A 27,965-nucleotide genomic window follows, 5' to 3' on the forward strand; every position below is an offset into this window, starting at 1 on the left:
GAATTTAATATTCCCTTTTAGTTCAGTTCAATTGAGTTTAATATAGACTTTGTTTTATTCTTATAATAATGAGTATGTTTCCTAAGGCTCAAGTTTAGGATCAAACTGCCCTATGGATATCTAATCATATCATATTATAAGATTTTTTAAATTTGTGCATAGTCATGAAACCAATTTAAAGTAATTGCAGTAATAAAGAAAATTGGACATTTCAGAATTATTTGAGTGAATTTCTCATCCTCTTTGGAACTTTTATAATTTATTCTAACATAAATTATGAACACTTCTATAAACAATCCAACTATTAAAAAAATATAAAAGAAAACTCAGATCTTTCAAAATAGCATCTGTATCATAATTTTATATATGTAGGGTATCCCAAAAATGTATACACACACTTTGAATAATTATAAAGGCAGTGTTTATTAAAATACATTTTATTTTTAATATTTAAATATCAGTTGTTAAAGTGTGTATACATTTTTGAGGCTTTGCCCTGTATACATGTGTATATGTAGTTCAATATCAGCATCAATAACTAAATTTTTTATACAGCAGTATTTTAAAAATAGACTATAAGTTTAATTTGAAAATTAGCTGTATTTGTAGTTTTCTCTGAATAGAAGGCATTTGTTTAGCATACATAAATGTAAATCCAAATATTTACATTTTGCATTGAAGAGAAATTGGTCAAATATATTTGCAAAATATGTTTTCCTAAAATGTAACGCAGGCAGTTCTTCACTTTGAAATGCTTGAGGACCTTTCTTTGCAATTAACAGCAACAAACTATGGCTCACTTAGTTCACGTTTTAGATCTCAGAAAGAGAATTTGATTTCCTTAGTTTATGCCATATGCCCACCACAAAGAACACACCTGTCCTGGCTCATTGCTATAAGAAGACAAAGCATGTTGATTGATAGTGCTATGAAGACTGTCCACAATAAGAGTACAGAAATTTCCCCAAAGAGGGAAATGCGATATTGGGTGGAAAGTCCTTACAACTTCCCTTAATGAATCTGTTTCCACAATTCATTTTTAAGTCTGTTGTTTGGATAATGGCTTTCTTGACCTTGGATAAGGACTTCAACAGATTTGGGTTAAGAAATACTAAGTTCCACAAAAGCTGCTGCATTTTTTTTAATTTTTCTTTTACTGTGTGAATATGGGCCATACAACACTCAGAAAGCAACTATACCAGTGGTTCTCAACGTTGGCTGCATATTAGAATCACCTGGGAATCTTTTTAAAATCCGATTTCTGGGCCTCATCCTCAGGAAATTCTGTTTCTTTGTTATGGGATGGGGCCACAACATTAGTAACAAAGAAACAGAATTTCCGGAGGATGAGGCCCAGAAATCAGGATTTTAAACAGATTCCCAGGTGATTCTAATGTGCAGCCAAGGTTGAGAACCACTGATCTATACCTTCTCATTTATGAAATGGAGCTGTAAGAACATGCCTATTTGTGTCACTCAGTTCTGGTGGTGAGCATGTTGCATTTCTAAAAGTGCTATGAAAAGTGAAAAAGCATTGTACACACATAAATATAAAGAATAAAGGAGGCACGACTAGGGGAAAAGCTATGGGCCTTGTGTCCCAGCCCATTCCTTTTTTAAGTGAGATATTGTTCTGATACCACAGAAAAAATGTACAGTCCCTGTTTGGGTGGGTTATCAGGAAACAGAGGGTTAAGGCTCACGATCTTAAATAAAAATAGCAGAGATGTGAATTCAAGTAGGTTTATTATTCTTATCTGAAAATTAGGCTATTCTGGGGATACTCTTTGGCTTAGAGGAGTTGGGTGTGGCAAAAGCAATCAGAAAATAGTAGGAATGATTGACATTTACTGGGCATTCTTTACATTCTGAGTCCTCTACATGCATTATCTCTTGAAACCCTCAAAATGCCTAAAGTAGCAACTGTATATGTTTTACATGTATGGAAATCAAGGTGGTATTTATTGAGAAACTTACTGAGTAATTGAGAAACTAGTCTTCAAACCCAGAGATCAAGCTCTTATCCTTGAACCTGAAGATCGCTGCTCTCTTTGCTCCAAATATATCTCATTCTGCCAAAGATAAAAGTGAAAGGGAAGGTGAAAGCACTTTATTTGCAGGAATGCTTTTTTACATATGTGTGTTTTATACACACTACCTAGAAAACATAGTAGTTTCAGCACTTTTTGGCACTCAAATAAATTATTAAATTACATAATTTTTTGATTTGGTGGATGCAGATTAGTAATTGAAGAAAGCAATATCCCTTGCTAGATAACCATGTTGCAAATATTTGATTCTTACAACTTTTAGTTCCAGAAAGATAAAATCCAAGGAGTCAGTATCTTTTTTTTCTTCTGCATAACTACAGACCGTTGCAGGAGTGATAAAAATTTCTTAGCTTCCCCTTAATCATTCTTTGTCATTCTGCTCAAGAAGTATTCATTCTAGCATCTACCCATAGTTCATTTAGGAAGAAGCTTCATTTACTTAATTTTGAAAGAGTGAAAAGTCTGGCACTATAGAAATGATAAATTTTCTTTTATATTTTATTAAGCTCCTATAATTCCACATATGGCCTGTATGCCGCCATGTTACTTTCTGCTCATGTTTTGTGCATGAATTCATTTGTATTACAATAGTAGTGAAAATGATTACTGTATTTCCATTCATCTGGGAACTATGTTCACTATATGCAAAAAAAATTGTGTTGTTCATTAGTTAAAAATTTCTATAAAACATGTTATTGTGAAAAATTTACAACTTATCCTCTGGTACAGTTGATTGATTTTAAAACTATTATTCTCCTGGATTAATTAAATTGAGTAAATTCTAATGTAAAAGTTTAGTCTGTATCCGTAGGCAACGCATTTTCCACTGAGAGAGATTACGCAAAAGAGCATTATAAACGCACTAAAATCTGACATTTGAAAAAAGTTGTTATGGCCCATTGTTTCCTCTAACAATGAAAATGTGGAGGCAGCACACATGCATAAATCAATAACTGTGCTTTTCCTACTACAGCAGCCATATTTTTGTTTACTCAACTCTGTAGTTAATGCGATGGGAAAGAGACAATACCATTTTGAGTGATTTATAAAAATGTTTTCTGATTAAATAATGTCATTGTTTATAGCTTTTAACACTGAGACATACCTATTCTGGTGTTTTGAAAACATAAATACATATGCCCAACTGATGTCTTTGTTTCTTCTGATATTTGTTATGTCTGAATAAGTGCATTGTTACTTTTAGGTGGGAAAGGTGGAAAAAAGAAGAAAAATAAAAACTCATCTAAACCGCAAAAAAACAATGGATCGGCTTGGGCCAATGTTCCTCTACCTCCTCCCCCTGCCCAGCCCCTTCCTGGTTCAGAGCTGGAACACTACGCAGTGGAACAGCAAGAAAATGGGTAAAAATGTTTTATAGACTAAGAGAATGCCCAGGCTTCACTCCCTTTCTATTGTGCATGTTTGTCTTTATCGTGTATGCTCTTATTGTTTTCTCTGCCCCCTTCCCAGCCTGTTCACTGCTTCTCCCCTCTTTTATTGTTTGCACCATCTATATATTTTTAGCTGATAAATACAACATAGCACATACTGAGGACCTAGAATCCTTGGCCTTCAAGTGCCTTAGATTGTCTGCAATCATGATAATGCAACCTCCATTTATAATATTGCTTGTTAGTTTGAAAGCAAGTACCCACAGCCCTGTGAACTAAAGAGCCACTCCTGAGAAGAGCTGAAAAGGGAATTAAAATAACCTTCTTCGTCATTCCTCACAGTTCTCTAATGACTTAATGTCTGGCCATAGCAGGGTGCCCACTGTTGCGCTCCCTCACAATGGGCTAATTGCAGAGACCTGGCCAGTGGTAGAACTTTAATCATCAGCTTCAGCTTCGATGGGATCTTAGGGGCCTGAACAAGAAAAGAGGTTCAAGCCAATACACACTCTGTAACAAAACCTTTTTAAGTTAGAAAATGTCCTTTGAGGGCCTTTAAATGTGGCCAGTTTCCTTATTTTCCCCTAAACATCTCACGAGAATTAGATTGTTTTCTTCTGTTACTTGCGTTAATAGATTTTAAAGCAGGAAACATCAATACACTGTATTCACTAATCTGGAAACAAATAGCAAGGCAGAAAAAAACATACTCAGTCTGGTTTTCTTTCTTAATCATGGTAACTGCTCTGTCATCTTCACAGTTTCTAAGGTCACCATTGCTTTTGAATAGAACTGAAAAATACAGAATAAAGGCAGTTTTCCTTTTTCTAAGTTTTTCTTTATTTAGAAGTTTTTAGATGTTAAAATACTATTTGTAAATATTTAATTACAGTTATTTTAATAATGTCTATTTTCTGTCTTGTTTCACATAAAGATCACATGTACATGCTTATACATTGTTTCTCCATATTTTTTTTACATACCTGCTTTCTTTGAAGTCTCTAGATTAATTTTTTCTGTCACAATGTTTGTATCCAAAAAAAGACCTATTTGCCTTTTCTTCCAGTTATGTAATATGCATATTTCTGTACTTTTCTCAATTTCTTTCTTTCCATTCAAAGGGCTTCATTTGTTTCTATGGAATTATAGTTCCATACATATACATATCATTATTATTTTACTTTTAAAAAATGGGTTCACATTTGAAAAAAGAAATTAAGAGCATACCCCTTTTCTCTGACTTAAATAAATAAAACTCTGCATATGATATTATGCAATTCATATTGGTAACATAAATGTGTTAATGTTACATGGATCCTGGGCAAAGAAAAAGCAGAGATGCATTATTCCATGAGAAAAGATTACTATGGGGCTTAGAAATCTTCCTTTTAAAGGCTGTACTGAGAAAATGGGGAAATGGAACATGTAAACTGAGAAAAGAATGCTGTTAAACATTTATAAGCATGAAGTTCTGAATCATGAACTCAGATCACATGAAGCCTGTAGGTAATTTGGAATCTTTGTATTTTTTCACACTAAATCTACTCTGAAAATGCATACACTATAAAAATACTTATTACAAATTGAGAAAAAATGAATTCATTACAAATAAATGATAAAATTTTCACATTAGTTTGTTGCCAAGCAATAGAGTTAGAACTATCCATTTGGTGAATGAAATAATTCACATTCATGGAGATTTTATTTTGTAATTCAAATTATTTTAAGAATATTATGATATAAAATATAAATTTATTTTGCTACTTTGGGATTTTAAATTATTTTAATATTTAACCAGAATGCATTATATTAGAAAAAATTTTTCTGAAGATTGCTAAAAATATTTGATATTTTTTAAATTAATTAATTTTATTTTTTAGCTACCCAGCCCAGGCCAGGCAAGTTCATTTATTTTATTTTTTCTTTTCTTTTCTTTTTTAATTTTTATTGCTGAAAGTATTACACATGGCCCCCTTCTTTCCCCATTAACCCCTTCTAGCCTACCCCCAGTCCTCTGTCCCACGCCTTCACCACCCTATTGTCTGTGTCCATAGGTTATGCATTCGTTTGATCTCTTCCCACCCACACAACAACCACTGCCTTTAGATAGGTACATAAATATATTTCTTGATTATATATATTCAAAGTATTTGTGGCATGCATGTAGTTTAGTTCTAATATACCTTTGAGTTATTTGCCATAAATACCTCATATTTCCTGAAAAAAAAACCCAAAAAACTTATTACTCTTAACAAAAATAGTAGTTAAGTTTTAACCTATCAGTAAACTGACAGCAAAACTCAATTTCCTTGCTTTTGGACTCAGTTTTTTTTTTTGTTTTTTTTTAAGGAATACTTGAAAGTACTTATTTCAATTGTTTGTAATGAGAATGCATTCAAAGTCAATATGTAAAGAATATATCAAAATGAGTGTATTTGGGAAGGCTTTGTCTATTTCCTGTTCTACTCATTATACTTTTTTTTTCTAATGTGAAAATTATAATACTGAAAGGGAGAGATGTTTGAACACTTCCTAGTTTATTTATACTCTGGAATTCATGATGTTAACATTGACTATTTTGCAGAAGAGATCTATAAAATTGTTTAAATGCCTTGATTTAAAACTTATGCAGATTTAAGGTGTTCTTGAAATTCAAACAAAACCTTAGAACTAATCTTTTTTGTTTTTAATAGTTTTTATTTTTAACAATGAAGGATTCTGTAATTATACTTCTTATGGTGATATATTGTTTTCGTTGTTTTAAACATATCATTATACAGAACTTATTCAACATATTTTTTTCAAGTACATAAAATTTGCTTGGCACTGTGTTAGAAAGAAAAGCCACAGTGATGAAAGAAACTATAAAATTAATAAGGAAGATCTTATCCCTGATCTAGGGAGCTCACAGGACTTGGGGGACATAAAAACCAGAAACCACACACACTCCAGCACATTATATTGTATGACAAGCCTTAGATGAGTGATGTGTATCTATATATATAAAACCCTAATAAGCAAATAGACCAAATGACAGAACAATTGAACAACTGGTCGCTATGATGTGTGCTGACCACCAGAGGGCGCATGTGGAACATGGCAGGCATTAGCAGCAGGTGGCAGAGGGTAGAACATGGTCAGCTTCAGCCACGGTGGGATGGTGGAGCAGGTGAGCGGGGATGCCAGACCAAGGTGGGGCGCTGGTCGCTGTCATCAGGGTGAGCCTCTGGTGGTTACTGAAAATTCTTTGCTCCTACACACCACAGTCCCACCTGGAGTTTGCACCGGCTGCCAGCGCTGGCCTTGCTCACACTTGCTGTCAGCGCTGGAGCCGCCACTTGCACCCATGCTAGCACCTGGCACTGGCCCCAATTATTCCTGAGGGCTTCTCCACCTACCCCTGCCCCTGAGGGGCAATTGGGGCAGCAGCTGCCACTTGCACCCACTGCTGGCACCAGCCCCAGTTGCCCCACGCTGACAGCGGGTGCCCATTGCAGCGTCGTGGCCCACAGTTCCTTTCAAGGTGCACAAATTTGTGCACTGGGCCCCTAGTGCAATAATAATTTGCATGCAGAAAGTGATAGTCAAGCTTGCCAGGTAGGGCTGATTGAGTTTTGAAGTGATTCTTGAATTTTTTATTTACAAATAATAGTGCCCAGAATTGGGTGATTGTTGCATGCCAGACTCTAAGTCAGAAGCAAATAGACAAAAGTGGTGAGAAATAGTCCCTAACATAAAGTAACCTGTGTGCCAAGATAGCTTGTTAACCAATGACTACAACAAGATGTTACTAATGTTGCCATTTGCTGTGTAGATGAAAAGAAAATTTTCTAGCCAAAAGTAAACATAGATATAAAATTAAAAAGGAGGAAATAAGAAAAAAGAATAGCACATTAGTCTTCCTTTGGTACTTTCCACTCTTCCCTTGGAAACCTCACCCTATTATAGTTAAAGTTACTTGCCTTTCCTTTATTTTTCATTATTCTTTAAGCTTACTTTCCTACTGTAGTACTTATCACATTTCATTCTAATTGCTTGTGTGTAACCTTCCACAATTGCTAGCTGCTCTATGAGGTTTGTTGAATTTGAAACATGTGTAGTGTAGGAGATATCTGAGGAGGTGTCTTGAGGACAATTCTGAAACCTTGCATGTCATGTAAGGATTCTGACTTAGGAAACAGATGATGCATTGGAGGACATGAGGCTGGGGATTAATAAATTGTATATTGCAGCAGAATGGCCACTATCATGAAAGTGATAAGGGAATAAAATTAAGCAATGGCAGTGGGATGGAGGGACAGGGATAGATTTTGGAGATATACCTAGCTGAGAATAATCACAATCTTGAAAAGAGAGTCTCCTGTTTTATATTACAATTTTTAATATTGTTGCTAAGAATTTAGTTATTATCAATTTTTCCAAGCCTTTCTTGGTCTGATCCCCTCACTATACTAAATATCAAAAGTATCAAATCATTGTCCAAATAGAAAATGTATTTAATTGTTAATTTAGTGCCATAGCAACAATGGTAAATGTTCTTTCTCATCAATATGCCTCTCTCAACTTGACAAAAATGTTTCCAATATATCCTTTTTTTTGCTAAAAATATAATATATTTGAATATAATCATATGATGCTAGGAAGAATTTAGTAGTAGTTCAATAGAAAGCATGCTCAGCTTTATTACTGCAGTTAGAGATTGGCAAGCTTCTATGGGTGTTGAACTTTATTGTATTTTTATTAGTAATATGATATTTGTATTTGGCCTTTAACAAGTTAGTTCACAGGCAACATTGATTTGTTGTCATCCTTCTTATTTGTGAGCAAGGCAGTAGTGTTTCCTCCCACTTCACTGCCAATGTCAAAGAACAAACACTTCTTCAGGAAAAGTTGCCCAAAAGAAATTTGGTTGGTAGTTTAAGCGTTTTCACAGTCTTTCTGATGTTACTGTTGAAATTTCAGCACTCAAATAGGATATATCTGTAAATGTGAAGGAAACTCTAAAAACAGAGCTACACTTTTCATAACATTTATAGAGACATCTGTTACTTTCTTGCCCTTCCTCAGAAACTGCATGAAACTTAAGTGTCCATTGTTCTATAATAGATTAATACAGGAATACATAGAAATGATGAACAATGGTTAGTTATCCCCATCATAAGATATGCACCATGTCCCATATTTCTTTCATCTAGCCTTTTATGTTCTTACCCTAGTCTTTCACTTATTCTTTATATCTCTATTTTCCACTTCCTGCACAAACCATTGACTGACATGAATCCATGGACTTTCCTCAGCTCTGCTTATGTTCTGCAGTGGACATTGTTTGCTCACTCCTATTCTAGATTACCTTTGTAGAAAAGACTTGGAACAATTGATAAAAAATACCCATTCTAGTTCAATGAAATAGCTAGTGAAAGGCTTTTCAGTCATGTAATACATTGTGCATTGTGTGTGTGTGTGTGTGTGCAGAGAGAGGAGAGTCAATGTCAAAGAACAATATATATATTATATGTAATATATATATATATATAGTTAAAATATATATATTATATGTAATATATATATATTGTTAAAATATATATATATAATGTTAAATTATATATATATATAATGTGTAATTATATGTATATAATGTTAAAAATAATATTTATACAGATAGGTCCTATGCCTTATGGTATTTGAATACTAAAAATGAGGAAAACTAATTACACTCAATGCATGTGACACTCCTTCTCCCTTCTCTTATATTTTCTATGCATTTTTATTCCACATGTATGTTCCCTTTAGATTATTGAAAATAAGGATAGTTTGCTACTTATAAAGTAGGGAAATTTTAAGAGGTAATTGACTTCCTCCATTTGAAAGATTAAATATTCTATAAACATCTTCAAACATGTTCTTTCTTTATTCAAATGTAGGATACCCTTAGAAATAAACTAATGTAAGCAAACAAAGTACAGGAACTAAGTTTATGGGAAAATTGTGCTATTCTGTAAAACAGAATGAAGTAAATTTTATTATAACTAGTCATGAAGTATAACAGCACACACATTCCATATTGAAAAGGGGTAGCTTCACTTAAAATCAGATTTACTATAGATATTTCTGTTTGACTTACTAATATAGCATTTAAAGTCAAATAAATAAGAGAAGAATCTTAACCAGCCCTGGCCAGGTGGCTCAGTTGGTTGAAGAGTCTTCCAGTACATCAAAGGTTTTGGGTTCCATTCCCAGTCAGGTCTCATATGGGTGGCAATAGATCAATTGATGTTTCTCTTTCACATCAATGTTTCTCTCTGTCTCTCACTTCCTCTCTCTAAACATATCCTTGGGCACCAGAACTGAGAAAGGTGCACACATAACATCTGTATATGAAAAGAAGCAGGGTAGCTGTCTGCCAACCAGAGACAGCAAGAAATGCAAGCATCCTCTTAAAGGGCCAATGACTGGAGATGTGTGAGCAGAAGCCGGGGTTGGGGGCTCTGGGTTAGAGTTCAGAAGGCAGACACCCCAGTTTCATGTGTCTAGTCATTCCCTCATGCTGCAGAGGTCATCTTTCTCACGCAGACAATGCTATAAGCTGGCTTTGCCTGTGGGGGAAAGACAGTTGACCCAACCTATTGAAAAGCACCTTGCCCCACTGTGTGGAGTTTCTGAGGCCCATTAAGAGATTAAGAATAACAATTAGCCTCCAGGCAGAAGCAATTGCCAAACCCTGTTGGAAAAACTCTCGCTACACCGATGGATGATTGCCTGAGGGCTACTCAAGACTGAATCCAATCAGTCTACAGGCAGAGATGGTCTCTGGAGGCTTTAGGTTTGTGCCTGCTCTAATTAGTCAGAAATAGAGTTTGACACTAGAGATTAGAGAGGCACTGCAGATCTCATAATACATACTCATAAACCCAAACAGGCAGCCAAAATGAGGAGACAAAGAAACCCACAAATGAAAGAACAAGAAAATTCTTCAGAAGAAGAAATGAATGAAATGGAGATAAGAAATTTATTTGATATAGAGTTCAGAATAATGATGGTAAAGATGCTCAACAGTATGAGAAAACATATGGTAACTACGAAAAAAGAACATTCAGAAATAAAGAATGACATAGCTCTAATAAAGAACACATTGGAAGGAATACACAGAAGATTAGAGGAAGCTGAGGATTGGATCAGTGAATTAGAAGAAAGGGTAGAATAAAAAGCACTCAATCAGAAAACCAGAAAGAAAAAACAATTAAAAGACAGGAGGACAGCTTTAGGGAGCTGCGGGACAACAGGAAATGTAACCATATTCACATAGTAGGTATGCCAGAAGGAGAAGAAAGGGAGCAAGGGATAGAGAACATGACTGAAGAAATAATGGCAGAAACTTCCCTAACCTGGTAAAGGAAAAAGTCACACAAGTTCAGGAGGCACAGAGAGATGCAAGCAAGAAGAACCCAAACAGGCCCACACCCAGACACATCATAAATAAAATGCCAAAAATTAGAGACAAAGAGAGAATCTTAAAGGTGGCAATAGAAAAGCAAATTGTTATCTGTAAAGGAGCCCCCTAAAGCTGTCATCTGATTTCTCATCAGAAACTCTATAGACCAGAAGGGAATGGCATGAAGTACTCAAGATAATGTAAAGCAAGGATCTGAAACCAATATTACTCTGTCCAGTGATGCTATCATTCAAAATAGATGGTAAAATAAAGAGCTTTGCAGACAAAAAAAGGACAAAGGAGTTCATCACCACCATTCAGCATTACAAAAGATGCTAAAGGGACTTACATAATGAGAAGAAATAGAGAGAGAAACCTAGCCATACAGAATTAAAATGGCAAAAATAATTACCTATCAATAATAACCTTAAATGTAAATGGATTAAATGCTCTAATCAAAAGATATATGGTAGCTGAATGGATATAAAAACATGACCAAACTATATGTTGTCTATAAGAGACCGACCTCAGAACTAAAGACTCACACAGGATGAGAGTGAAAGGATAGAGAAAAATGTTCCATGCAAATGGAATCGAAAAGAAAGCTGGGGTATCAATACTCAGATCTGATAAAATAGACTTCAAAATGAAGGCCATCACAAGAGACAAAAAAGGTCACTACATAATACTAAAAAGGTTGATCCAACAAAGAATATAACTCTGATAAACATATATGCACTCATTATAGGAGCACCTAAATATATATTTTAAAAAGTTCTAGAAGACTTTAAGGGAGAGATTAACAACAATACAGTCATAATAGTGGACTTTAACATCCCATTGACTTCACTATATAGATCTTCCAGACAAAAACTTAACAAGGAAACAGTTACTCTAAAGGGCACACTGTATCAGATGAATTTAATTGACATTTATAAAAATTTTCACTCCAAAGCTGCAGAATATACATTCTTCTCAAGTACATATGGGTCATTCATAAAGATAGACCACATGTTAGGAAACAAAACAAGTCTCCACAAGTTCAAGAAGACTGAAATCATATCAAGCATCTTGTGCAATCAGAGTGGAATGAAATTAGAAATCAACTGCAGTAAATACACCCCAAAACATTTAAACATATAGAGGCTACATAGCATGTTATTAAACAATGAATGGGTTACCAATGAGATCAATAAATAAACCCCAAACTCCCTGGAAACAAATGAAACTGAACACAAAACAACCAAAAATCTACTGAACACAACAAAAGCAGTCCTGAGAGGGATGTTTATAGTACTATAGGCCTACTTCACACAACAAGAAAAATTAATAATAATTTATATAACCTACAAGTTAAAGAATTATAAAAAAGAACAAAATGAAAAGCACAAAGTAAGTAGAAGGAAGGAAATAATAAAAATTAGACTACAAATAAATGACTAGATACTAAAAACAATACAAAAAATAAATGAAATCAAGAGCTGGTTTTTTGAAAGGATAAACAAGATTGATGAACCATTAGCCAGACTCATTAGGAAACAGAGAGAGGACACAAAAAAATAAAATCAGAAATGAAAGTGAAGTAACCATTGATACTATAAAAATGCAAATTATTTAAGAAAATACTATAAACAACTATATATGCCAATAAAATGGACAATGTGGATGAAATGAACAAACTCCTAGAAAAATACAAACTCTCCAACCTGAATCAGAAAGAATCAGAAAATCTGTACAGGCCAAAAAGTCCAAGAGGAAGGAACACGTCCAATCTCTTTTTACAAGTCCAGCATTATCCTAATTCCAAAACCAGATAAATATATGACAAAGAAAGAGAACTACAAGCCAATATCCCTGATGAACAAAGATGCTAAAATCCCCAACAAAATATTAGCAAATCAGATATAGCAATATATTAAAAAGATCATACACCATGAACAAGTGGGATTTATTCCAGGGATGCAAGAATGATACAAAATTTGCAAGTCAATAAACGTGATATATCACATAAATAAATTGAAAAACAAAATCACATGATCATATCAATAGACACAGAAAGCATTTGACAAAATCCAATATAGATTTTTGATAAAAACTCTCAGCAAAGTAGGAAGAGAGGAAGCATATCTCAACATGATAAAAGCCATATATGACAAACCTACAGCGAATATCATACTCAATGGGCAAAAACTATCACCATTTCCCCTAAGAACAGAAACAAGACAGGGATGTCTGCTTTCACCGCTCTGATTCAACATAGTACTGAAAGTCGTAGCCACAGCTATCAGATAAGAAGAAATAAAAGGCATCCAAATTGGAAAGGAGGAAGTAAAATTGTCATTATTTGAAGATGACATAATATTGTACATAGAAAACCTTAAAGACTACACCAAAAAATTACTAGATTTAATAAATGAATTTGGCAATGTAGCAGGATACAAATCAACATCTGAAAATCGATGGCATTTTTATACACCAATAATGAATTATCAGAAAGAGAAACTAAATAAACAATCCCATTTACCATTGTAAATAAACTAAGATATTTAGGAATAAATTTAACAAAGGAAGTAAAATACTTTTACTCAGAAAAATAGAGGATGTTGAAAAAAGAGATAGAGGAAGATATAAACAAATGGAAAAATATATCATGTTCATGGATTGGTAGAATAATATCTTTAAAATGCCCATACTCCCTAAGGCAATCTACAGATTCAATGCACTCCCTATTAAGACACAAACAGCAAATTTCACAGATCTAGAATAAATATTCAAAAAATGTATGTGGAACCAAAAAAGACCCAGAAAAGCTGCAGAAATCTTGAGAAAGAAGAACAAAGTCAGAAGAATCAAATTTCCAGATATCAAGTTATTCTACAAAGCCACCATATTCAATACAGCCTGGTACTGGCACAAGAACATTCATAGAGATCAATGGAACAGAACAGAGACCCCAGAAATTGACCCAAACCATTATGCTCAATTAATATTTGACAAAGGAGGCAAGAGCATACAATGGAGTCAAGACAGTGTCTTCAATAAATGGTGTTGGGAAAATTGGACAGATACATTAAAAAAAAAAAGAAAAGAAAAGAAAAGAAACCAGACCACCAACTTAACCATACACAGAATAAACTCAAATTGGATAAAAGACTTAAGTGTAAGTTGTGAAACCATAAAAATCCTAGAAGAAACCATAGATAGCAAATCTCAGACATCTCTCATAGCAATATGTTTATGGATACATCTCCTAGGGCAAAGGAAGCTAAGGAGAAAATAAATTGGACTACATCAAAATGAAAAACTTTGCACAACAAAAGAAACCATCAACAAAATGAAAAGGGAGCCCACTGTATGGGAGAACACATTTGGCAATGATACATCTGATAAAGGGTTAATATCCAAAATATATAAAGAACTCCTACAAATCAACAAAAGAAAGACAAGCAATCCAATTAAAAATGGGCAAAAGACCTAAATAGACATTTCTCCAAAGTGGACATACAGATGGTCATGAGACATGAAAAAATGCTCAAAGTCACTGATCATCAGAGAGATGCAAACTAAAATGACAATGTGGTATCACCTCACTTCTGTCAGAATGGCTACCATCAACAAATCAACAAATGGCAAGTGCTGGGGAGGATGTGGAGAAAAGGGAACTCTAGTACACTGCTGGTGGGAATGCAGGCTGGTGCAGCCATTGTGGAAAACCGTATGCAGTTTCCTCAAAATATCAAATATGGAACTGCCATTTGACCCAATGATCACACTTCTAGAGATATGTACTAAGAAACCTGGAACACCAATCAGAAAGAATGTATGAACCCCTATGTTCATAGCAGCACAATTTATAATAGCTAAGATCTGGAAACAGCCCAAGTGCCCATCAGCTGATGAGTGAATAAAAAAAGTTGTGGAACATTTACACCATGGAATACTCTGCAGCAGTAAAAAAGAAAAAAATCTCTTACCCTTTGAGACAGCATGGAGGGACCTAGAGAGTATCATGCTAAGTGAAATAAATCAGTCAGAGAAAGACAAGTATCACATAATCTCACTTGTATGTGGGATCTAATTAACAAAATGAACTGATGAACAGAGCGGATCCAGAGACATGGAAACATGAAACAGAATGCAGAATCTCGGAGAGAAGTTGGGGGAGTGTGGGTGTGTGTGAAGTGATCAACAAAAGACCTTGTATGCATATATGCATAATCTATGGACACAGACAATAGGGTGGTGAAGGCCTGGGGCAAGGGGTAGGGGCAGGCTAGAGGAGGTCAATGGGGGGAAATTGGGGACATACGTAATACTTTCAATAATAAAGATTTAAAAGAATAATAATAATAAACATATCCTTGGGTGGGGATTAAGAAAAACTGAAGAAAATAAAATAAACCTAAGCATTTTTATTTTTTTATTTTTTATTACATTTTTTAATTCTCACCCAAGGATATGTTTTTATTGATTATATATATATATAGAGAAACATCAATGAAAGAGAGTATCATTCATTGATTGCCACCTATACACACCACTACCGGGATCATACCTGCCACCCAGGCACATTCCCTAAGAAAGAATTGAACAAGTAACCTTTTTGGTGTTCAGGATGATGCTCCAACCAACTGAGCTACCCACCCAGGGTCTAAGCATTTTTATTAATGAAGCAATTTATGTATTTTTTAAATTAATAAGTATGCTTATCACCTACTATTAACATGTGAAAGGTTAAATAATAAAATATGTTAGACAATTAAAGAATCCAAATTTCAAAAGGGGCCCTAGTGGTTTGGCTCAGTGGATAGAGTGTGGGCCTGGGAACTGAATGGTCCTGGATTGAATTCTGGTCAATGGCATGTACCTTCACTGCAGGCTCTTGGCCCTGGCCTGTGACTTGTGGGAAGCAACCTGTCTCTCTCTCTCCCTTCTACTCTTTCTAAAAATCAATGGGAAAAAATATCCTCGAGTGAGGAATGAAAATAAATAATGATGGCATGAGACAATATATAATCAATTTTCAGGGAAATGTGCAAAAATATTATCAGTGTAAGTTTAAAAGAGTAATGTATCAGTGCTTGTTAGCCACATGAAGGCAATATTTATAAAATATACAGGATTTAACCTATAGCTTAAAGGATTTTTAAGATTAAGATAGGTGAAATAGGAAGAGTGCAGTTTATTTAAAATAAGATGAATTATTTAAACACTGCACCAGGTGGAAAAGTACAAAAAAAAGAAAGAAAAAGAAAACAAACAAATTCATTTTAAGAAGGAGATTTCTGTCGAGAAACTTTAAAAAAATCATCTGAAAGGTAGTTTGAGACTTAGACATTTAACAGACAGAAGGGTGAACAGTATCAAATATTTTATTCAAACAATTCTAATGTTTTCATAGACCAATTTTTAAATAGAGTATAGGATTGATTAAAGATTGAAAAAAAAATACAAGCAAGAAATCCAAATGAACAGTGGGTTAGAGACTTTTTACTCAACAGAATATTTTCTTCAAATGAAATCTAACTGATTTCCAACATGTAAAACAGGAGAAATGACATTGTTTTAGAGCAATAGACTTCCTCAGTCAGGTTGGTATCTATGTAGACAATTAATGGCAATACAACTTTAACCAATGCTATTTCCTAGAATATGAAAAAGTTTTAGTAACATATTAAAGTGTGCTTGTTTATACTAAATTATAGATGATATTTCTAAACAGATATTCCAATCAGGGCTTCTGAAACAAGGTCTTCAGGTTGCAACACATTGAGATAGAAGATTATTTAGGTAGCTTTAACAAGAGAGGAAAATTGAACAGCCAAAGATAATATCATTCCCTGTATAAGACCTCTCAGTAACTATCCATCACCCACAGGCAGACTTCCAAACTCCTTGTCAGAGCTGATGAGGCCCTCTGTGATCCGGCATGTCCTCCCTCCCTTCTCCTGCTCTTCTGGGGCCAACCTTCTTCATTTGCCAGCTCTTTCCAGCCAGAGAACTATTTGAGTTCTCCAAATATTTTATCTTTTCTCTTTCTCCAGACATGTGGTACTTAGAATACCCTCTTTCCATTGGTCAGCAGATCGCTGCCAAGCTTAGGACTAGTTCTAGCCTCCCTGCTCTCTGTTCCTACAGTATTTGATATTGTTGATTATTTGCTTAATATTGGTCTTCCCATTGGGTTCATGCTCTGTGAAAAAATACTGTCACCTGACACATGATTGTTGAATGAAAGGATGATAAATTCAGGTGTTGCTGTTTTTCAATAGACTTTATTTTGTTAGACCGGTTTTAGGTTAACAGTAAAATTAACCTAATTGATTTTCTGCCCTGACTCCCATGCATAGCCTCTGCTACCATCACGTCTCCCACCAAAGTGGAATCTTTTTTGAAGTGATGAACCTACCTTGACACATCATAATCACCCAAAGTCCATGGCTCTTGGTGTTGCTTATTCTGTGGTTTTGAACAAATGTATAATGACATCTATTCATTATTATGGTATCATACAGAGTAGTTTCACTGTCCTAAAAATCCTGTGCTCTGCTGTTCATCTCTTCTTCCCCTTAACTTCTGGCTGCCACTGAACTTCTTGCTGTTTCCACAGTACTGTTTTTTCCAGAATGTGTGTTATAGTTGGAATCATAGTATGTAGCCTGTTCAGAATTGCTTCTTTCACTTAGTAATATACATGACTTGATGAATAGGGCTGCTATAAAAACCTATATGCAGGTGTGTGTGTGTGTGTGTGTGTGTGTGTGTGTGTGTTTTCATGAATTCAGTTTTAAACAGGATAAGTGAAAAGACACACAAGTAAAAATATTCAAAAATCTTCTGGACATTTTCAAGTTAGCATTTGTAAGAGAGATAAAAACTAGATATATACATTTGTAGTATTCATCCTTTTTTCAAGTTCTTTAATGAAAACTGTCCATATGCCACTTATTGTACTTAGTGCTGGAAATGCAGAGTTCAGAATTACAGAGTACTTTAGTTTAAGGATCTCACAGAATCTTGGGGAAAAAAAGAGACATGATACAAAATAAGTATTAGGGAGTTATGATCCACTCCGTTGATGGAGCAGAGAAAGCTTCACAAAACTAACAGCACTTGAATTGAACCTTGAAGAAGCACCTGGAGGTTACAGGCAGATGATTTGAGCAGAGTCATATAAAAATTTATACTTCAAAAAGGTGCAGCGTAGGCTGGTGTTGTGGAAATAAACTATAAAGATAGGTTGATCAGCTGGAGAATTGTTTTTATGTCCTGCTAATGAGTTTGAACTTTTTTGCATATTAGCCATAATCACTGAGTGATTGAAGCATAGGTGTGACGTGAATGAAGATTTTAGAAATATAATCTGTTTGCCTGTATGGAGGACAGTACAGCACACATAAATATGACACCCCAAGAGACTAGGAAAGCCAGTGGGACAATTCACATATAAAGGAGACTGATCTGAGATGTGGAAGTAGTAGTCAAGTGTGAGAGAAAGATTTGGAAAGTATTTAAAAAGTTGAATTCATAGGAAAATTACATCTAGTATTGCTTATTTTATGCTTATACCTCTTTTTAAAAGTTCATTAAGATCTATTTGATTTATGAAAATAATGGTACTACAAAGGAAGTATAAATAGATATACTACTGATTTTATGTCACAAGAAAAACTTTTAGAATTAATTTTCTATATTCCCTAACCAGAGTCCTCAAAAAATGCTGTTTCAAAAAAATGTTATTTTTCTTTTTTAATGTACATTTGATAGGACTAGGTTTCTGTTTTATAGTTTTCAGATGTCAAATATAAGGAGGCATGCGTTTCTGCAAAAAAAAAATAAATTGAGACTTAAAAGAATCAAAGGGCTATTGAATAGTTTTGTAGCACAGTGTCCTAATGATTAACATGTGACATGTAATCAAAGGTTGGGATAGATCTAGAATAAAAGTAAATAAATTTCTCAAGCACTTCTCAGATGATCAATATTGGCGTATTCTCTTGGTACACGAGGATGAGCAGAAGAGGTTAAATCTACAAGGATTAACTAATTAATTGTCTTTAATTAGCAATTTGGTTTTTCCACATGAGTAACTTTGTTGGAAAGTTATTGCCTTTTGTAACTGCAGGGTAACAATTCGGTAATAAGATCCTTTAAGAATAAATTGAGATATGGAGGAAATAGATGTAATTATGATTAGAAATTAAGACAACAGCCAGGTGATTTACTATGGTAGCATTGATAACCTGAAAGCAGGCGGAAATAAACTGAGAGAACAGTTCAGATACTATTGTTGCCATTGTGGTTGTTGCTTATTGCCAGAATCATTGTGTGTGTGCGCTTGCGCGTGTGTGTATATGCAAATGTGCTCTTTTTCTCTTTTCATTTCAGCTATGACAGTGATAGCTGGTGCCCACCATTACCAGTACAAACATACTTGCATCAAGGCATGGAAGATGAACTGGAAGAAGACGATGACCGTGTCCCGACACCTCCTGTCCGAGGAGTGGCTTCGTCTCCTGCTATTTCCTTTGGGCAGCAATCCACCGCAACGCTCACTCCATCCCCACGGGAAGAGATGCAACCCATGCTGCAAGCTCACCTGGACGAGCTGACAAGGGCCTATCAGTTTGACATAGCAAAGCAAGCGTGGTAAATATCATCAGCAGGTCAGGGGGACCTGGCTTTCAAAACATGGAGAGAGGAAATGTGATTTCCTATTAAGTTCACGAGAGGTTTTCATGGAACTATACTGCTGAGGCTAGAAATGCTTTTGTACAACTTTTCAATCATCTAGATAAGGAAATTGACTGAGGAAACATTAGATAATTTGACCAAAGTTTCATAACTAGTTAGAGTGAATCGGAGCAAGAAGTTAGATCTGTTGAATTTCAGGTGAAGGTGCTTTTGGCTACACCAGAGTCTTTTCTAATTTATAGTTTAAATTTAATTAGCTTATCCTTAAACTCACTTCCAATACTATAATAAAGATTCCTTTCTAGATTATTTAAGGTGCCTATAATTAATTCTGTATGTGGTTGTGAATATATAAATGTAAGCTTTTGCAGATCACATATGGTCAGTGTCAGTTATTTAAGACCTTCTTTGGGGTGAATTAAATGAGACAGGAAAAATTACAATATTAGTAACAGTAAGTGAATTAAAAAAAAAACAGAATAATTACAACTCCAAAATTGTTTTCTTTCTAATCAATCTATACACTTGCATAAGGTATAAATGGAAATCTACTTAGATGCCCTGTGAAAATACGACAGGAATACAAGTGCACCAATCCTAATTATTTTGTGCAGTTATTGTTCTCATTTGCCCTCTCTTCTCGGCTTTTAAAATGATATCTTAATAATATACCTTTGATTATCTTCTGTTAATTTATACCATGTGCTTGAAATTAGAGTAAATTTTTATGACAGATTATTTGCTTCTTTTTCCTAGTTCTGGCTACTGAAATAAGTTGATAATAAGATAAATCTTATTCACAGTGTTAATGAACTTTTTTAAATACAACTAAATACACAAAGATACACTAAAACCAGGAATATCACTTAAAGCTTATTACAAACATAAGGTCTTTTCTTAGAAATAGAGGTTCTTGAACTTTCACAATTATCAGATTTTTTTCGAATTTTAAAACAATCTACTTTTAAACAGTGTTATATTACATCAGACTGCTTTATAAAATAACAGTTTTTCAGGTGAAGCCGGAAAATTTCCTTCAAGTGAACTTATGAAGCTGTGCAGTTTAGTTACTTAGCACAGATTCCAGCTCTGGGTTCTCAAATATGACTAAATTTGAAAATCACCTGGACAGCCTTAAACTATGTTGATACCCAGGCCCTGCTCTGGAGAGTCTAAAGGCTTGGTGTGGTATTTGACTGAGGGTAGCCAGGTTGGGGCCACCACCACTTGTGAGTTGTATGACACTGGGCAACTTATTTAACGTTTCTGTGCTTCAGTTCACTAGAAACCCCACAAACTCACAGGAAGCTGTTACACTCAGTTCAGTGTATTATTGTGAAAAGATACAGATTAAAGTCAGCCAAGAAAAGAGATGCATGGGGCAGAATCCAGACAGCTCCAAAGACACACTTCCAGTTGTCCTCTCCCAGCAGCAGTGTGCAAGGAGCATTTCCCACCAGGGAAGCTCACTTGAGCCCTGAGGTTCAGAGTCTTTATCGGGGCTGTCACACAGACATGGTGGACTACCTGCATGGCTGACCTCGATCTCCAGCCCTTCCAGAAGGCAAGCTGATACCTTGTGACTCAAGGGTCCCACCATAAGTCTCAATGCTAGACTTTCTGGAGGAGCTGAAGGCCTCCAAAAAAACACACAACAACCAAAGACATTTTTATCAGACAGAACATTCTAGAGTTTAGAGATTACCTTCCTGGAGCACAGGGCAAAGGCCTGACGTCTCTTTAGGCAAGGAAAAGCTTATTACTATGCATCATAGTTTTGTAGGAATTAAATGAGTTTGCACTTGTGTGGTTCTGGTAAAGAAACTAGCTATATGACAGCTGATATTTTTCAAATGGGCTTGGGTTTCCACCTGAATTGTTCACTGCTATCTCCTACACTTAGAGGAGGGCCCACTTAGTGCATGCTCCACAGACATTTCCTAAATGAGTTCACCTCCACCTGCTCCAAGTGTCCATAGAGCAGACCCTGCTTTCCCAGTATGTTTCTCTTCTGTCCAGCAATCCCAGAATGTCCTTGCTGACTCCCATGCAGGGATATGAGACACAAGGACATAAGACCTTGCCCTTCTGGAATGGAAATGCCTCTTGTCTGGGCTGCACGTCAACATCACAGGAAAAACATTTACAAAATAGTCACTCCCAGGCTTAAACTCCAGGGATTCTGTTCACATTGACCCCTGAACTGCTCAGCATAGTGCCTGCAATGAGGAGATATTTATAATGTGTATACCCTCTTTCTGCATTTCAGTATATCTCCTAATTCTGCTAAACTCAAAGTACAATTTCACCCCTTAATGTAGCTCTGGCTCATCAAGAGATGTCAGCAGTGATGTAGGACGAGTGTGTTAGACTGTCTGGTCCTCCCCAGGAGCCAAGTGTCCACCCTTAAGGAGAATGAATTGTGTATATAAATGGCATCTTATATTCACTTGCTCCTGACTGGGCTCACTTCTTCCTTGATTCACAAACAGGATTCGAGGCCACACTTCCAGGAAGGTGTAATCATCCACACTCATGACTTATTGTAGAAATAGTTAGGGAACCACCTGACTTTTCAAAGAAGGCTTTGTTATGAATTTCAAACAATCATATGGGACCTCACAGTCCTGGTCTGTTAAATTAAAGATGTGGGCCTCATGATATACAGGTGGCTACCAGAGCTAACATATTAGGTTTGCTTTTTAAACTGAAAGATCTAGATTCTAGAATCTTGTTAACATTGGAGTTGGCTACAAATTTAAGAATGCAGTTTCAAAAGGAATAGTAAGCAATGAAATATTTTCCTCAAAATGAAAATATTAAATAAAATGATCTTACATCTTTAAATAAAAAAACTATCAGTAAAAATGCATAGCACTTGTTTTATATCTCCTTATATAGCAGATGTCTTTTAAATATTTTGTATAAAAAAAGACAATGTGCCCAAGCATGCAGTATATTCACTCTTTAATGACAATAACAAATGCAGTGTGATTTCATTTAGCATTTCATGGTTTACAGGGGAAGGGAACCCTTTTCCTGACAAGAGCCATTTGGAATTTTATAATGGCATTAGCGGGCCATACAAAATTATCAACTTAAAAATTAGCCTACTATATTTGGTCAATCATTTAATTAACTCACCCCTAATGCTTTGGCAGGGCCAGATGATTTCAAAGGCCTTGTACAACCCAATGGGCTGGACATTCCCCACCCCTGATTTAGAAGAAACTCTTAAGTACTCAAAAAGTAAACCAATTGGACCCCAGCATCCAGCTCTACATTTTACCAACCATGTGATTTGAAAAAATCATTTAATTGGACTTCACTTTAATAATGTTGAAAAGAGAGTTCTATCTGCTTCACAAGGTTGAGATGAAAGGTATTCATTCATTCAAAGGGTTTACTTATTGAGCACACCTGAGGGCTTAAACTCAGTGCTGAGAGGAGTCTCTTCTGCTTTCAGGTGCTTAGACTTTGGTGGGTGGGGCTGATGCACCAATAAGTAGCTAGAACACAAGGTGGTCATTCCTCCTCTAAACTGGTTTAAAGTGAAAACACCTGTCAGCCTGATTCGGGGCTGGTGCAGGATGAAAGCTTGTAGGGCAGGGACTGTGTTCAGGGTTGGGGACAGGGGCGTTAGTATTAGGCCTTTACATGACACCTCTTCTTCCTAAGGGCCAGCAGGTCACATAGGTTACACAGGTTGAGTAGAACTCTGACACTAAGCTGGGAACAAAATTATCATATTCTTTTTGGACCAAAATACAGTGGGGCCTTGACTTACGAGTGTCCCGACTAAGGAGTTTTTTGAGATACCAGCTGTCTCTCCGCCAATTTTTTGCATTGAGTTGATAGAGTAATTTGAGTTAATGAGCTCCTTAACGAGCTCGGTCTCGGAACAAATTAAACTCATAAGCCAAGGCCCCACTGTACAGTCCACTTTATTTTTTTAAGATATATTTTTATTGATTTCAGAGAGGAAGAGAGAGATAGAAACATCAATAATGAGAGGGAATCATTGATTGGCTGCCTCCTGCACACCCCCTACTGGGGACCGAGCCCGAAACCTGGGCATGTGCCCTTGACCGGAATGGAACCTGGGACTCTTGAGTCTGCAGGCTGATACTCTATCCACTGAGCCGAACCGGCTAGAGCTACAGTCATCTTTAAATAGATATTTGTGATAAATATGCCTATTCTCCTTTGGAAGATTTTTTATACTAAATAGTGCTGAATCTGTATTCTTTTTCTCTGTGGATCATCCTATAAATACCAATTGAAGAATATTATAATCTAAATTGTTGTTGTTGTTGTGTTGGCAAGTTACGTATATGTAGCCCATTGCCTCCGCTGAAATGTAAGAAAGGAGTGTGAGCTTCAAAATTAGTCAAAGGAAAACAAGAAGAGAAAATTAGTTACCATAGCATGCTGTTTAGTTCTAATTACAATTTTGTGGAATGCTAACAAATTTATTTCATCCCCATTTAAATTCTAGGCACATTCAAAGCAATAATCAACCTCCACAGCCCCCGGTTCCACCATTAGGTTACATGTCCGGAGCCTTGATTTCTGATTTGGAAACAGATGTTCCAGATGATGATGCTGATGATGAGGAGGAGGCTTTAGAAATCCCCAGGCCCTTGAGAGTGCTAGAGCAGACGCCCGGATCCAGCATGGACAATCTGGATAGCTCTGTGACAGGTAACAGAACGAATTTATTAGGAATAACTGATCTATTTGTAACATTAAATGCATCAAAAATCAAATTCTTTTTTATGTAAGATTTATTCCACTCCATTTATCTCAGTAACATTTTAAATAGGCCAATATTAAACACAGAACTCAAAAAGGATTTGAAAGTATTTTTGCTTTGCTGCAAAAATGATAAGAAAATTTCATGAATTTTAAAAAGCTTTAAATACATGAAAGAAAACTCAATTATATCCAGGGTTTTCATGAAAAGTTCACTCTACTGGAGAACCAAGTCTTTTATATAAAAACCTTGACTTTTGGAAATGATATATTTTATGTAACAGGAACGACATACAAAGTGAATGCAATCTTAATATGATTTTTGATATTTTACTCTGTAAAATCATTCATTGATGAAAAAAAGCAAGTGTTCAGAATAAGTATTTCTAAGGTTGCAGGGGTATTATTTTTTAGAGTGAAGAAACTGTATAGAGAGATAAACCACACATTTATGCTTTTCATATTGTTGGAACCAATAACTGCTTCTCTACTAAGAAATGTATTGCTGTTTACTCCTCTGGCTTCCTCTTGCCTTGTTCACCAAGGGGAAGGCTGCAGGTGGTACTCTAGTAGGACGCTCTCAGTACTGAAGCCTATTTCCGAGGATTAAAATTTATCAAATTTTGTCAGAAAAATTTAAATTCTAATATATGCACAATGAATATGGAGAAAAGTAAAAACGTCTTTCTATTCAAGTAGGTACCATTTTTTACACACACACTCACACACGTCTCTTGCATGAACATAAAGATGTAACTGCTAAATATGTAAGTTTGTCTTTGCATGTCATTGGGTCTTCTCAAGTAATCACACAGGCATGTACAGTGGGGCCTTGACTTACGAGTGTCCCGACTAAGGAGTTTGTTGAGATACCAGCTGTCTCTCGGCCGAGTTTTTGCATTGAGTTGATAGAGTAATTTGAGTTAATGAGCTCCTTAACGAGCTCGGTCTTGGAACGAATTAAACTCGTAAGCCAAGGCCCCACTGTACATGCACATGGTAATGACCCTCAGGTAAATGTATGTAAGAACCAAAAATTATAGAAATCAGCATGCTAATGAATATTATTCTAACATGTTTATGTTTCCTTCAAACACATGGCTAGTTTAAGGGTGCTAAGTTATGTGGGCAATATGTTTTTAGTAGAGGATACTGATCTTACCAAAAATTACTGTGAGTTCTAAATTTGTGTGTGGTGTGAGCAAATTAGTCATTACTTTCACTTGAATTCTCTGTTAGAGATTTTCATTTTCATGAAATTAATGAAATAACAGTGATATTCCCTTCCCTGAAATTTTAAAGTCAACCAAAATGATATTCCAATTATACCATAGAGGTGGGCTTCTAAGCCTGTACATAAAATTATTCAGCCCTAACGGGTTTGGCTCAGTGGATAGAGCGTCGGCCTGAGGACTGAAGGGTCCCAGGTTCGATTCCAGTCAAGGGCATGTACCTTGGTTGCGGGCACATCCCCAGTAAGGGGTGTGCAGGAGGCAGCTGATCGATGTTTCTCTCTCATAGATGTTTCTAACTCTCTATACCTTTCCCTTCCTCTCTGTAAAAAATCAATAAAAATATATATTTATAATTATTCAGGATTGTGGATATATTATATTCCAACATCTGCTATGTTAAAGAATACCAGCAGTTAACAAGATATAGAGCCCATATTTATAAATAAATAAGTATATTAATTTCAAATATTTTCATAGCAACTAAGACATTTCTGAGGAATTTCTTAAATTTTGACATAAAGTTTCATAAATGGAAAAAGCAAAGAAAAATGGAAAATATCAGTAGTTCCATATTTTATGAACTCGGTGTCTTAGTCTGGTCAGGCTGCTATAACAAAATACCATAGAGTGATTGGCTTAAAGAGCAAACATTAATTTCTCACCATTCTGGAGGCTGGAAAGTCCAAGATCAAAGTGACAGCAGATTTAGCTCCTAGTGAGAACTCTCTTCATGATTCGAAGACCGCTCTCTTCTTTCTGTACCCTCACATGGCAGTTAGAGAGAGAGCACGCTCTCTGGTCTCTTTGTAAGGTCACTAATCCCATCGGGAGGTCCTCACACTCGTGACTTCCTCTAAACCTAATTACCTCCAAAGGCCTCTCCTCCAAGTGCCATCACATTAAGGGTTAGGGCCTGAACATACACATTTTAGAGGGATACCAACATTCAGTCTGTAAAATTCAGTAATGGAAAATGTATTTGCCAAATTGTTATATCATTTAGAAATTCTCACAGCAAACACTTATTAAATGCCTAATTCTTCCAACCACTCAGCTAAGAATTGAGATTTAATAATGATATAATAATAATAACAACAATTTGCACGTATATAACCCTTAGTAAGGGAAAGGCACTTTTCTAAGCAGTGGCCTGTGTTTTTGTGTGGGTCTTAATGAGCTAACAATATGTCTTACATTTTTAAATGGTTATAAGAAAATAAGAGCCCTAACCGGTCTGGCTCAGTGGATAGAGCGTCCGCTTGTGGACTGAAGGGTCCCAGGTTCGATTCCGGTCAAGGGCATGTACCTTGGCTGCGGGCACATCCCCAGTGGGGGGTGTGCAGGAGGCAGCCAATCGATGTTTCTCTCTCATCGATGTTTCTAACTCTCTATCCCTCTCCCTTCCTCTCTGTAAAAAATCAATAAAATATATTTTTAAAAAAAGAAAATAAGAAACAATCAACAACAAAGACTATATGGCAGAGAAGGCAAAGCCTAAAATATTTAGTGCCTGTTACTTTATATAAAAAGTTTGCTGACCCTTGTTCTAAACTTTTAATATATATTAACTCATTTAATCATCATTTTATTTTTTTATTTTCAGAATTGATAAACTACATACCTATATTTATTGAATTTATTGAGGCTACAACAGTTAATAATATAGGTTTCAGGTGTACAATTCTGTAATACATCATCTGTATATTGTATTGTGAGTTCACTACCGAAGTCTAGTCTCCTTCCATCACCATTTATCCTCCTTTTAGCCTCTTTGACTTGTCCTCAACCTCCCTTCCCTGTTTATTCTCTTTTTATAGAAAAGGAATTGAGTCACAGATGGGTTTAAAGTCCTTTTCAATGTCACACACTTGATAAGTTGTAGAAGAAGATTCAAAATCAGTCAGTCTTATGCTAAAGATAAGTTATCATAATCCCTGCTCTGGAAATGCCCAACTTTTTCTAATGTCTGGCTGTAGCATATTTAAGAGGAAAATTATTTTCCAGTCTATTACTTAACATCTCTCTCTCTCTCTCTCTCTCTCTCTCTCTCTGAAAAACATTAGTTCTTACCTTTATACACTAAATCAAGATAAAAAAATAGTAATTTTTAGAAAAAACATTATTTTTCTCATATTTATTTCTATATTCAAGAATAGTTACTCATTCTAACAAAATTCAACTCTATGAGCACTCTTTTAAAGAAATCACATTTTTATAATTTTAATTTATACTTAGAGTTTAAACCTGTTTGGTTGTAGAAAGTATAAAGATGTGTTGATCACAGCACAGCGCACTCTGGGGTTGGAATGTGAACATGCAGGACTGTGTTAGTCTTCAGGAATATGCTTGAAATATTTCTTCATAAACGCCAAACCCACATTTGGGTAACAGGATGGGAAGCCTTCAATAC

At 35.5% G+C, this 27,965-nt stretch overlaps 1 protein-coding gene across 9 annotated transcripts in view; it reads left to right on the forward strand.

Annotated features, from left to right (window-relative positions):
- The window catches only part of ROBO2 (roundabout guidance receptor 2), a 691,429-nt gene that overhangs the window by 639,142 nt on the left and 24,322 nt on the right, over positions 1-27,965 (forward strand). For all 9 annotated transcript variants that reach the window (XM_070406004.1, XM_070406006.1, XM_070406010.1 and 6 more), the window contains 3 exons: positions 3,256-3,412; positions 19,260-19,520; positions 24,064-24,269. In XM_070406004.1, coding sequence (XP_070262105.1) covers positions 3,256-3,412; positions 19,260-19,520; positions 24,064-24,269 — 624 coding nt within the window. The remainder of the gene's footprint in view (positions 1-3,255; positions 3,413-19,259; positions 19,521-24,063; positions 24,270-27,965) is intronic.

The sequence above is a fragment of the Myotis yumanensis genome, unplaced genomic scaffold (genome assembly GCF_028538775.1).
Source record: "Myotis yumanensis isolate MYYU_CA2020_CCGP unplaced genomic scaffold, mMyoYum1.0.hap1 SCAF_2, whole genome shotgun sequence".
Classification (NCBI taxonomy): Eukaryota; Metazoa; Chordata; class Mammalia; order Chiroptera; family Vespertilionidae; genus Myotis; species Myotis yumanensis.